The sequence below is a fragment of the Cherax quadricarinatus genome, chromosome 8 (genome assembly GCF_038502225.1).
Source record: "Cherax quadricarinatus isolate ZL_2023a chromosome 8, ASM3850222v1, whole genome shotgun sequence".
Taxonomy (NCBI): Eukaryota; Metazoa; Arthropoda; class Malacostraca; order Decapoda; family Parastacidae; genus Cherax; species Cherax quadricarinatus.
In genome coordinates this window covers 63,618,569-63,631,460 of record NC_091299.1, presented here as the reverse complement: position 1 = coordinate 63,631,460, position 12,892 = coordinate 63,618,569, and the positions used below count along the sequence as shown (strand labels likewise).

The 12,892-nt window shown below is 39.6% G+C and overlaps 1 protein-coding gene across 1 annotated transcript in view; it reads left to right on the top strand.

The window, feature by feature from the left end:
- Nucleotides 1-206: 206 nt before the first annotated feature.
- Nucleotides 207-12,892, top strand: part of LOC128685527 (adventurous-gliding motility protein Z-like) — a 320,694-nt gene continuing 308,008 nt past the window's right edge. Inside the window, exon 1 of the mRNA XM_070083109.1 lies at nt 207-335. Within this exon, the coding sequence (XP_069939210.1) occupies nt 217-335 (119 nt within the window). The 5' untranslated portion in view covers nt 207-216. The remainder of the gene's footprint in view (nt 336-12,892) is intronic.

Here is a 12,892-nt window from a genome sequence, read left to right as displayed (position 1 = left end):
GCAGCAACCAGGGAAGAGGCGGGGGCCAGGATCTTTGACTCGACCCCTGCAACCACATTTAGATGAGTATTCACACTTAGATTCGGGTACTGGTGAACACGATGAACGCGAAGCTTCACATCCTGTCCCTGACAGGACCTAAATATAATATACCAATGTTATGGTATAGGGATGATTAACAATAAATTTTGTGTTTCTTGCCCGCAGGACCTGGAGATGATCTACGGTTGCTTGCGGGGTATGGAAGCGCTGTGCTGGCTGCGTGAGCCAGCGCTCCGCGCACTCTGCCGCACCGTCAGGTACCAGATCCACTATGCTAATGATATCCTCTACTGGTAAGTCACACTCTCTCTTCTACCTTTTATTAGGGGCGTATATTTTATTCAATAACGTTAAACCTGCAGTGTGCAGCTATTCTATTATTTATAAGTTAAGTGGTGGAAACAGAAGCTGACTGTTTTCCTGTCATATTCCAGAGTGGCCCAACTCGTTTCAACAAAAACAAGTGTTGTAGTTGCGATGTATCGTAACACTGCATTTACTGTGAAGTGTTAATTTACAATGTTATGTTGGGTATTCACATAGACTGTTATTACAGTGTATGATCATAACTAAAGACAGTCTTTATAGTAACCCCTGCGTAAGAAATTGTCTAAATTCTTTGTAGAAGAGTACTGTAGTAAGCTTGTATGTTCTTTGGTTGGTAAAGAAGATCCCTCCAGTTCTATTCTTTAATTCCAAAATCCGCAAATCGTTTTGACGCTGCTACCACTTTGACCATGAGTTTCTTTTACTGTAGTTAACGTTCATTTTCTGTACAAGCATTGTAGCCTAGGTTAATAGGAGCGTGGTTTTGTTAAACCAGGCTAGCCTCTGAAATTAAGCGGAGCTGTGAAGATAGATTAAGGAATCCGAGTCTCTCAGTGCGAGGCCATCAATATGGATGAATATTAAACAAACTCTCTCTTGCTGAAAGTTACTCAATTTTACATTTCGAGGTTAACTTAAAATTCACTCCCGTTTTAATCTTGGACCTGCTCAGGTTACTTGACTTGCCTCAACTCATTCAAGAATGATTTTGTTTTCATTACTGATTGGGTGGACTCAGAACTGCCCATGTTTGCACCTGAACACACACCCAGCCTTGAGAATAACACTAACAGGTGGAGAATGAGACTTTTTAATGAGGAAACATTTCGCTTCCTCAGTTCAGTACAGTGAAGAACGGTGAGAGATGAAGAGGAGAAGGAGGTAATCAGTCCCTCAGCCTGGAGTCAATGTGTTCAGTCCATCAATCTTGAGAAAAGCACGGTATATGCTCGGAGAAGTGCAGTCAGGTGAGTAGAAGCAGGAGGAGGCAGAGTCACCGTTGGAAAAATCCACTAGTGATAGTAGGTCATGCGGCCAGCTAATTTGCGCTAAAAAAAAAACAGTTGAAAGACAGACCACAAATTACTCGCATAAATTGCTGAAATTCATCCTAGACCCGAGTCCAAGAGGGCCAGGATGACTGACAACTGGAAATGGGTAATTAATATTGACGATATGTTCAGGCAGCTTGAATTGAATCATGTTTATCAAAAAGATCACAGGAAGTATCCAGAATATCTTGCTGCGAATTATGTCAGTCAGTATGGTACTAGACGAAGTGAAGACAGTTTACTAGTATCTCTAGTAGGTAGTCAGGCTAAGTAAGTTTATTCAGGTATACACAAATACAGTTACATAGATTATCTTACATAGCAGAGTATGTGTAGAGATCCTGGGATAACCGCAAAAAGTCAAAGTGACTTATTTCCATTAGTGGCTAGCTGGTCTAGTGGCTAACGCGACGGGCTGGAGTTTTGAGACTCTATGACCGCGGGTTCAATCCCGGCCGGGGGTATGGTTCCATTAGGGTCCTTTTAATACCTTATTATTATCCTACAAAGGAGATAATTTCTTATTATTATACTATAAAGGAGATGCACTAGGAATAAGGTAAAATTAGTTATTTACATTTGCAAGTGTGTTAGCTAAAAAATATAAAATCATTCTCCTGCCTTTCTGTCGCTACATTAATTAGGCACCTTTTGACTTTCTTCTTGAACTGACTCATGCTATGACTGGCTTTGACATGTGCAGGCAGTCTGTTCCAGTCCTTTATTGCTGTACACATTTTACATAAGGTATATTTACAGTTCTTTCGCACCTTAGTACAGTGTATACATATGTGTCATGATGTCTGAGATAAGAATGGTTCTATTGTCTCACATTACCCTGTGTATGCATTACGTATGAAGGTTATCATTCCTAGCTACTAGACCGTCATTATCTCCGTCACTTATCTGCTTATTTTGCACTTGTACAAATAGTTTAAGGTCCTGGATTAGTTTGGATATCGCCACTTAACAGCGCCACTGTTTTTGTGTGGGTATGCGGTGTTGCCAGACCTCAGCCATCTACTATACAGTAAATAAAGGAGTGGAAGGGGCAGTGTGACCATGTCAAGGCCAGTCTCAGCATAATCCAGTTTAAGGAAAGAATTAAAAGTACATAATGAGTGAAGCCACAGAAAAGCAGGAGTGTCATCTCTTGTGCATTTAACATTAAAATTCTGTAAACTCAGCTGCAGCCGCAGCAAGCAGCAACAAGGCTGCTCCTATATCTTGCCGTCCCCTGGGCCTATCCGAACTCCAGTGATGGCCAAATTTGCAAGTACTGCTGCAACAACATGCAAGTTAACTATAGTTACATAAAAACTGACGGTGACGACAACGAAATGGACTAAATATGACAGAAGAGGGACCGGCATTCAAGTACCAGACCTGCTGCCAGACGTGAACCAGACACAAGACGTTTTCCACTAAATGAAATAACTGACCTCCATATCAACTGCACCAGTGTTTAACGGGAAGACAACATGGCAGAATTCCTGATCAACTAAATCTCCAAGGAAATGCCAGGTCTGTAGGACTTTTTTCGTCAGTGCCAAACGAGGGAAAGATTTGAGCCTTTAAACATGGCTGACCGGCATTCAAACAGCAGCTACTGCCAGACGTACAACTAGCGAAGTGAAATTCTCATCTTTACTGACGTTCATCTGTTGACAGTAGCATCATACCTGTACCACCATCATATCACCTGTACCAGTGCTAACGAGAGGGAAACACAGGAGACATCGTCAAATCAACAGTACAAAACCCCAAGGTATAGGACGGTTATCCCTCAGTGCCAGTCGTGGGAAAGAAGTGAATAGTTAAATAGTCAAGGTTAATGTTTTAGTAGCTGACCTATATTCAGCTGACCAGTGTACAGTGAGAGAATTATAGCAGAAAAAGCCAAATATATCTATAAACTCAAGGAAAGTCAGGTGGTGTTACTCCCCTCAGTGTTTTAAAAATGGCTGAGTCAGCAAAACAGGTCAGGAGACAACAACACCACACAACCCCCGATAAATGGAATTGAGGGGGATTTGGAAGGATAAAACCATTGATTAAACCTTTCTGGTCTACCAGAATGGAAAGGAGTTAGAAGTTAATTGGTGAAGCCAGACTGTGAAGTGAGGTGGGTAGGGGAGGGTGAATAAGGGGTTAAATGTAAGGGTGTTGTGAAGTTAAGGGAAAAGTGAGCAGTGAAGAGGGTTTTGAAGAGGAAATTTTACTAGTAATTCAGTGTAATTAAAGCAGATACTAAGTGTACTAGGGACTGGAAAAGAGAAATAAATATTGTATATGAGTAAAAGAGCGAAGAGCGAAAATGGCAGGCATTAGAGGGGTACAGGCTGCCATAATTATATTTATATTTCTTCTTCAATTCCATGAAGAAAGAAATCAGTCATGGGGGTTGGAAAAGGTGAATGGAGTAACAGCGCCCTGGACAGTAAAAGCCCAACAGTTGCCATCCTACCAAAAAAGTAAACCTCACTATCGCCGCAAGGTATGGCAACACCGCATACCCAAACAAAAACAATGGCACACAGCTCTTATTGTAGCGCTCTTAAGTGGTGATATCCAAATTAATCCAGGACCTCAAACTATTGTGCAGAGGCAAAACAGACAGATAAATGACGGCAATAATGACGGTCTAGTAGCTAGGGATGATAACCTTAACTCCATATGTAATGCATACATAGGTCAATGTGAGACAATACAGCCATTATTATCTCAAACACTACCAAACAGATGCATACACTGTACTAAAGTACGCATGAAAAACAGAAAAGGCACCTTATGTAAAATGTGTAAGGGGTGGGTGCATGATGGATGTATGTACAATTATAGCAACGGTGCCAGAATTCATTTTGTGTGTAACAAATGCACTTTGGCACAGTTACCCTTTAGCAGTGATGACATTGATTTACCTAATTTTAATACAAATGACCCATTGCCATATATTGATGATTATGATTGTTTTATGAAAACAGGCCTTCACTTTATTCATGTCAATGCAAGATCACTTCTTCCTAAATTGGCAGAGATTAGGATTCTAGCTAACAAAATTAGGGAGGCAGTTATAACCATCTCTGAATCTTGGTTGGATGATACGGTGACTGACGACGAGGTCAAAATAGAAGGTTACAATATAAAACGCTTAGATAGGAACAGAAAGGGCGGTGGAGTATGTGCCTACATTAGAAATGACTTAGCTTACAACCCAAGACCTGATTTAAATAACAATAAACTGGAGATTCTATGGTTTGAAGTGCTGCTTCCTAAGACCAAACCCATCTTAGTAGGAACTAGTTACCGCCCTCCTACCCAGGACCAGTTCTTAGAAGACTTTTCCAGAGTCTTGTCCGGAGTTGAAAGCAATTGCGAAACAATAATACTGGGCGACTTCAATATCTGTTTTCAGCAACAAAATAACGGGCTATGCAAAAGGTATAAGCAAATTCTAGGATTAAATAGCTACACCCAACTAATTAATAAACCAACCCGGATCACACAGTTCTCAGCCACCCTAATTGACCACATACTTTGCAACCGCTCTGAGAACATTAGTCAGTCAGGCGTCATTACCACAGGTTTTAGTGATCATTTCATCATTTACTGCACCAGGAAAATCACTAGGGATAGGATAGGCCTACACAGGACAATAAAAATGAGGTCAACTAGAAACTACAGTAAAGAAACACTGGTAAATAGGCTACACAATTGTGACTGGACAGAGATAACAAGTTGCACGGACGTAAACGATGCCTGGGAAAAATTCAAAACAATGTTCACTACCATTCTTAATAATATTGCACCAGTTAAAGAGGTTAGGATTAAACGAAGAACTGAACCCTGGATGACTACTGAGATATTAGATAATATGAAATTCAGAGACCAGCTGCTAAAAAGATTTAAAGCAAACAGACAGGATATTGCAGCACTAAATGAATTCCAAAGGGTGAGGAACAGAGTACAGAGGCTTATAAAAGGAGCAAAGGCAAAGCACTATTGCTCAAAAATTGAAGAATATAAGCATAACCCCAGAAAGCACTGGCAACAACTAAAACAGTTGGGGTATAGCCATAAGTCAGTAGATAGGTCTAACATAGTACTCACTATCGATAATGAGGTATGCCACGAAACATCTAAGGTGGCAAATTGCTTTAATTCCTACTACACATCTGTTGCATCAACACTAGTAAGTAAACTACCAGCTGCATCATATACCTTTAACACAGACTCTGATAAGTTTCAAACATACTATACCAATAAAGGGGTAACCCCAAACAGTTGTCAACTAGTAAGTGTATCTCATGACTTCATTCAAAAAGAACTAAGCAGGTTAAACCCAAGTAAGAGCACAGGCCCTGATAACATCCCGTCTAAGTTCCTAAAAGATGGTGCTTTTGAACTGTCAATCCCTATTGCTCACATAATAAATCTATCAATCACCACTAATACCGTACCGGAGGGGTTCAAGGAGGCCAGAGTTACTCCTATCTTCAAGAAAAATAATAGGTCTGATGTAAGCAACTATAGACCTGTTAGTATACTCAGTATAATATCTAAAATTCTGGAGAGGGCGGTGTATTCTCAAGTAGTTAAGTACCTTAATGACAACAGCATTCTCCATAGCTATCAATCGGGCTTTAGAAGATCATACTCAACCGATACCTCCCTTATTAATCTGATGGATTACCTGAGAACTGAAATGTCAAAAGGGAACCTCATAGGTATGGTAACCTTAGACCTGCAAAAGGCCTTCGATACTGTCAACCACAATATATTATGTAATAAACTCCAAGCTATCGGTATAGGTTCTGTAGACTGGTTTAAGTCCTACCTTAGCAACAGGAGACAAATAGTCAAAATCAACAAAACGGAATCAGAACCCCTGCCGATAACATGTGGAGTTCCCCAAGGTAGTATTCTGGGTCCCTTACTATTCTTATGTTATGTCAATGATATGCCTATCAGTGTCAAGTGCAAACTCCTACTGTATGCAGATGACAGTGCTCTGTTAGTGACAGGTAAAGACCCACAAGATATTGCTAATGTTTTAACACTGGAACTGGAGTCCTGCAGCAAATGGTTAGTAGACAACAAACTATCATTACACCTAGGGAAAACTGAAGCCATTCTCTTTGGAACGAAACATAAACTGAGAAGGGTAAATAATTTTAATGTTCAGTGTAATGGGGAGTCCATCACTTTGGTTTCATCAGTTAAATATCTGGGAATCCCCTTTGACCCATGCATGTCAGGAGAATTGATAGGGAACAGTGTAGTAAAGAAAGCGAATGCCAGGCTGAAATTCCTGTATAGACAAGCACAGTGTCTACCTACTGAGGCTCGCAGGACCCTATGTCTAGCCCTTATACAATGCCATATGGATTACGCTTGCTCTTCTTGGTACTCTGCCTTGACAAAAAAACTGAAAGATAGACTGCAAATCACCCAGAACAAAATCGTAAGATTCATCCTGGGGCTGGGACCAAGAGAACATGTAGGCCAGGATGAATTACAGCAGTTGGATATGCTGAATGTTGAAGACAGAGTAAAACAACTGAAGCTAAATCATGTTTATAAAATTGCTCACGAACAGTGTCCAGAATATCTTGCTGTCAATTTTGTCAAGGTTGTGAACCAAAGCAATCATAGTACTAGGGGGAGAGAGCACAACTTTGTAGTACCCACAGTCAGTGGCCAGGCTTCAAACACCTTTTATTGTACAGCAATAAAGGAATGGAACAGACTACCCACAAATGTCAAGGCCAGTCATAGCTTGAACCAGTTCAAGAAGACTGCCAAAAAGTGTCTGATGAATGAAGCAACAGAAAGGGAGGGGAATGATTTTCTATTTTTTAGCTAAAATACGTGTAAATTTTACCTTATCCCTAGTAATGACCCTCGTATTGTAGATAGTCGTAATGACCCTCGGGTAGTAGATAGTCTTAATGACCCTCGTATTGTAGATAGTCTTAATGACCCTCGTGTAGTAGATAGTCTTTTTTAGTATGATAATAGATGTTATCTTGTAATAAAGTTGGTAGAATTACCGACAATATGTAAAGTAAAAGGACACAAGTGCAACTAATGCACTGAACGTCTCAAAAGTACTTTCACAAGCTAACACCAGAGTCGCCATCGCTTCTAGCACTTCAATAAAGGATATAACCAGGACAAAATCCAAGCACCACGAACCAGTCAATGCAGGAGTTTACACTATACCCTGTGGAGGCTGTGACAAGATTTACGTAGGTGAAACAGCCAGAAACCTCGACACCCGCCTCAATGAACACATTTACGCATGTAGGAACGATAACCTGAACAACGCCTGTGTACAACACCGAAATTCCACCAATCATCTCATGAAATTCAGAGACGCCCAATTAGTGATCAAAGAAACTAATTTCCGCAGACGCAAGTGCCTCGAATCAGCACTGATCGCTGTTTCGAATACAGTTAAACAAAACAACGGCAGCTTCACCATCTCCGAAGTCTTAGCAAGAATCCTCCTGAAAACAGTAAACCCTGCCATCACATAGTCTTTCCTGTTATACTACACAAAGCACAGAGAGTGAACACTGAAACAAGCTGCCTCATTCCAGTCTATATTTGTCCAACCTATTTTTATGTTACCCAAGTAATAGCTTTTATATCCTTTTACTCATGTACGAATTAATTGCTCTACCATATTGTATTACTTTTGTCACTACCACTACTACTACTACTACTACTACTACTATTACCACCACTAGTGAACATCGAAATGGTACCTCACTAGTATTCACCTCACTCTGAGCCTTTATATACCCTCTGTGTCCATGTATTGTTTGTAATGGCTTGATAAAGCTCCTGGAGAGCGAAACGTTGCCACAATAAATGTCACATTAGTTGCACTTGTGTCCTTTTACTTTACAGATGTTATCTTCATTATAGAATAATAAGAAAATATTATAACCTTTATATTATAATAATAAGGTAAAAGGACCTCAATGGAAATAAGTCACTCTGTCTGACTTTTTTGGGTTATCCCAGGTTCTCTACACATATGCTGCTATGTATGATAATTCTATGTAACTGTATTGTGTATACCTGAATAAATTTACTTACTTACTTACTTACTTACTTAATGTAACTGTTATATTCATGCTGCTCATTGTATAACTAATATTAATGTAACTCTTATATTCAGTTGATTTTTTTCTTTTTGATTCTAGTGTAATTCTTTTTCGTGTATTTGAGCTAGTCAGTTTATTTGATTACTCGAGTGTGTTTTGTTTTTATTATTAATGATCTTCTATGACGGACTTTTCACAGTTTGTAATAGGCTGTTCAACGTTACTAAGACATTACAAGGACTCCAATAGAAATAAGTCACTTTGTTTAACTTTTTAGGTTATCCTAGGTAATTTACACTGTGTACAATAATTGTACTTAAGTGTACCTATACATAAATAAACTTACTTACCACTTACAGTAGGAAGGACTTCAACTAGTACTTTAGTTACCCATATGGTCTAAATTTGTCGTTTTCTCTGAGCCTCTTTGCTGTCGTACTCTTTGAATATTATAAAGGGGTAACAAAAATATTTTGTTTTATTATTAAGCTCGTGGATATTTTCGCATTTTTAATCACAAACAAAGGATTGCACTATAAAACAGTAAGTGTCATAAGCGTGTGTACTCATACTGATACTTCCAAGAATATTATCTGATATATAATTGTGTTTGTGCCACGGTATATATATGTAACTCTGGTTCCATGATTATATATGATCTTGGTTATTATACTAACGTCTTAATTTTAATATTAATGCTAACTTCAAGAATGTCAAAAAAAAAATATATATATACTTTATAGTTTCTATTATCACCAACCTGCTTGGTGCTGCCATCTATCAGCCATTCAATGGTGGACACACAGATTCTGTTTTAGCCAATAGATGGCGTAGGACGTCCACCTAAATTGCATTTTTGCATTAGTCTCTGTAAGATCATATATTTGTTCGGATTTTTAAACCGGGGAAGAGAGGGTTAGCCACCCAGGATAACCTAGGGTAGGGAGGGTTAGCCACCCAGGATAACCTAGGGTAGGGAGGGTTAGCCACCCAGGATTACCCAAGAAAGTCAGTGCGTCATCGAGGACTGTCTGTCCTCGATGTCTTGTCCTCCAGGATGCCACCCACATGACATGATTTATTTATTTATTTATTTACAATTTGAGCATACATACAGAGGTACAAAAAAATACAGATAAGAGCAGCAAAGAATTATAGTGATTGGGTGTACATGCCAAAAGCCCCTTGTATGCAGAGCATTATGGGCAGGCTTAAAATTAACTTAAGATTAACTAATCAATGATTTGTAGTGCAGAAACAGGTCATATGGTCATTAGATGAGTTACTGTGCATTCAAGAGAATGGATTATTCTACTGGGTAATGTAATTAAAAAACACAGTTTGATAGGGTCACGTGTTATACATTTATGAAATACAGTTATTCAGTATTTATTTAGTTGTGGGTGAGTAAGTTGGGTAATTAATGGTCTGAAATGATTTATTGTTCTGTACCTACTTACTGCTAGGAAAACAGGGACAGCAAGTGGAAGTCAAGAGACAGAGACTTGATTGCCCTTTTTAGGGTAATTCCATGATTTATTAAAACTGAGTGATGTGTGATCACTTTCCCCAAGCTCATCATTAACCACAAGATTATTAATTAGTGATTCCCTGCTGGCAAGAACCAAGTCAAGCAGGTTCTATCACAAACTGTTTTCAAAAACAATCCTAAATCGTATCAAGAAAGTCGCTTGACTCTAAATTTCCTGTCAAATTGCTCCAGTTTGTCTAAAGTTAAAATCTCCCATTAGCACAGCATTTTCCTATGTATATGCCTTACGAATTTTGTCCCATAGAAGTTTACTACACTCCATATCAGGTTTTGGGGCCTGTAAACCACACCCAAGATTAGTTTTTCACGGCCATTGAGAAGCTGTATCCACACAGATTCAGTGACTGACACTTCTAATTTTATATCTTGTCTAACACAAGTTAAATTATCTCTGACATACATCGCTACTCCACCACCCTTCCTGTTGACCCTATCAGTGTGGAATAATTTATAGCCTTGTATGAATCATTCAGAAGTCATTTCTCTATCTTACAGATTGAGCCAGGTCTCTGTTATAGCAATAATATCTATGCTTCCTGCACTTGCAATTAATCTTAGCTCATCTGTCTTGTTTCTTACACTCCTGCTATTAAGGGAGTGAGTCTCTCACCGCCCTCTGCTGTCTCCATTTGTTTGCTGGCCAGTTCCGTTGTCTTAATTTGTAGCTGTATGATGAATAGTGTATTTAAACACTGTTTTCATCCCCAGTGTTGCAACCTGAGTGTTTTCTTACACACCCATACCTCTATCTGCTATCAGTTTAAAATCCTAGACAAGTCAGCAATGGCCCTCTTGATGGAGTTGGCAAATGCTACCACCCCAGCCCCAGAGAGATGTACCCCATCCCTTGTAGATGAATGGTTCAGAGAACCGACATGTTGATAAATTAGACACATGTGCAACTCTTGGGTATCTTTATTGAGGAAACGTTTCGCCACACAGTGGCTTCATCAGTCCATACAAAGGAGAATCTTGAAGAACAGGAGGAGAATGAGGTAATCAGTCCCTCAACCTTGAGTCGATGTGGTCAGTCCAATCTTGAATAGAATACGGCATACGTGCGGAGAAGGAGCTTATAAACCGTTGGTAGGAGAGGTGCAGCAGTCATAGGTGGTGTCACACTTGTTCAATGTGGAAGTAGGTCGTGCCCAAGAATTAGGCAGGCGAAGAATTCCCAAGTATTAAGATCCCAAGAAGTTGCAGTGTCTGACAGGTTTGTAGATGAATGGTCTGATGGTATGGACTGATGAAGCCAATGTGTGGCGAAACGTTTCCTCAATAAAGATACCCAAGAGTTGCACATTTGTCTAATTTATCAACCCCATCCCTTGCATACATATCATGTTTGCAATAAAAGTTGTCCTAGTTGTCAATGAATGGGATTGCAAGTACCTTGCAGTATCGGTCTAACTAGCAATTTACACCAATTGCTACATATACAGTGGACCCCCGCATAACGATCACCTCCGAATGCGACCAATTATGTAAGTGTATTTATGTAAGTGCGTTTGTACGTGTATATTTGGGGGTCTGAAATGGACTAATCTACTTCACAATATTTCTGGAACAAATTCGGTCAGTACTGGCACCTGAACATACTTCTGGAGTGAAAAAATATCGTTAACCGGGGGTCCACTGTAATTGGGACCCCTTCCTTAGACCTAATTAAATCTATAGCTGACCTGTACTTATCTAGCAGCTCTTCTCTCCTATCCCTCCTGATATCATTTTCACCAGCACTGAGACAGATAATGGGTTTGTTCCCATTACCTGACATGATATTATCCAACCTGTTAACTATGTCACCAACACCAGCTCTAGGGAAGCACACTCTGTGTCTCACCTTCTTATCCCTATTACAGAAAGCACGGTCTATATATCTGACCTGTGAGTCACCAACCACAAGAATGCACTTACCTCTATTAGCAGGGCAAGTAGTACATTTACCCTCACTGACCACTGAAATACACTCATCCTGAAGAACAGAGATGCGATTTCTTACCTTTAAATCTTCTCTCTTAACTTTTGATGCTCCTCCCATTACTGGGAACCACTCGCCACTTGTACAGCCAGGTACCTACTTACTGCCAGGTGAACAGGGACAGTAGGTGTAGGATGACTAGCACCTGGGTACCTACTTACTGCTAGGTGAACAGGGATAACAGTTGTAAGATGACTAACACCCAGGTACCTACTTACTGCTAGGTGAACATGGACAATAGGTGTAAGGAAACATGCCCAACGTTTCGCCCGTGCCTGGGAGTTTACATGCTCACTTGATCTTGTTTTTTTTTTAATGGCTGGAAAGTTTGAGATGACTGTTTTTTCTTAGCATAATTTATCATCCCGTCAGAGAGACGAGTGAGGACGTTAACGATAGATCTTGTCTACATATTCTTATATGCCATAAGATCACAGTAAACAGGTGATATCACTATATGCAGAGCAACCACTGTGAAAAGAATAGGGTAATTCCAAGCGCTTTCGTGATTTCTCACATTATCATGGAACTTTGCGAAAGCGCTTGGAATTTCGCTATTTTTTCACAGTGGTTCTGCATATTCATATATATATATATATATATATATATATATATATATATATATATATATATATATATATATATATATATATATGTGTGTGTGTGTGTGTGTGTGTGTGTGTGTGTGTGTTTGTGTGTGTGTTTGTGTGTGTGTGTGTTTGTGTGTGTGTGTGTGTGTTTGTGTGTGTGTGTGTGTGTGTGTGTTACGAAGAGGAGGAACATTTCTTAGGACCATGTTGATGATTCTGTATTTGTGGAT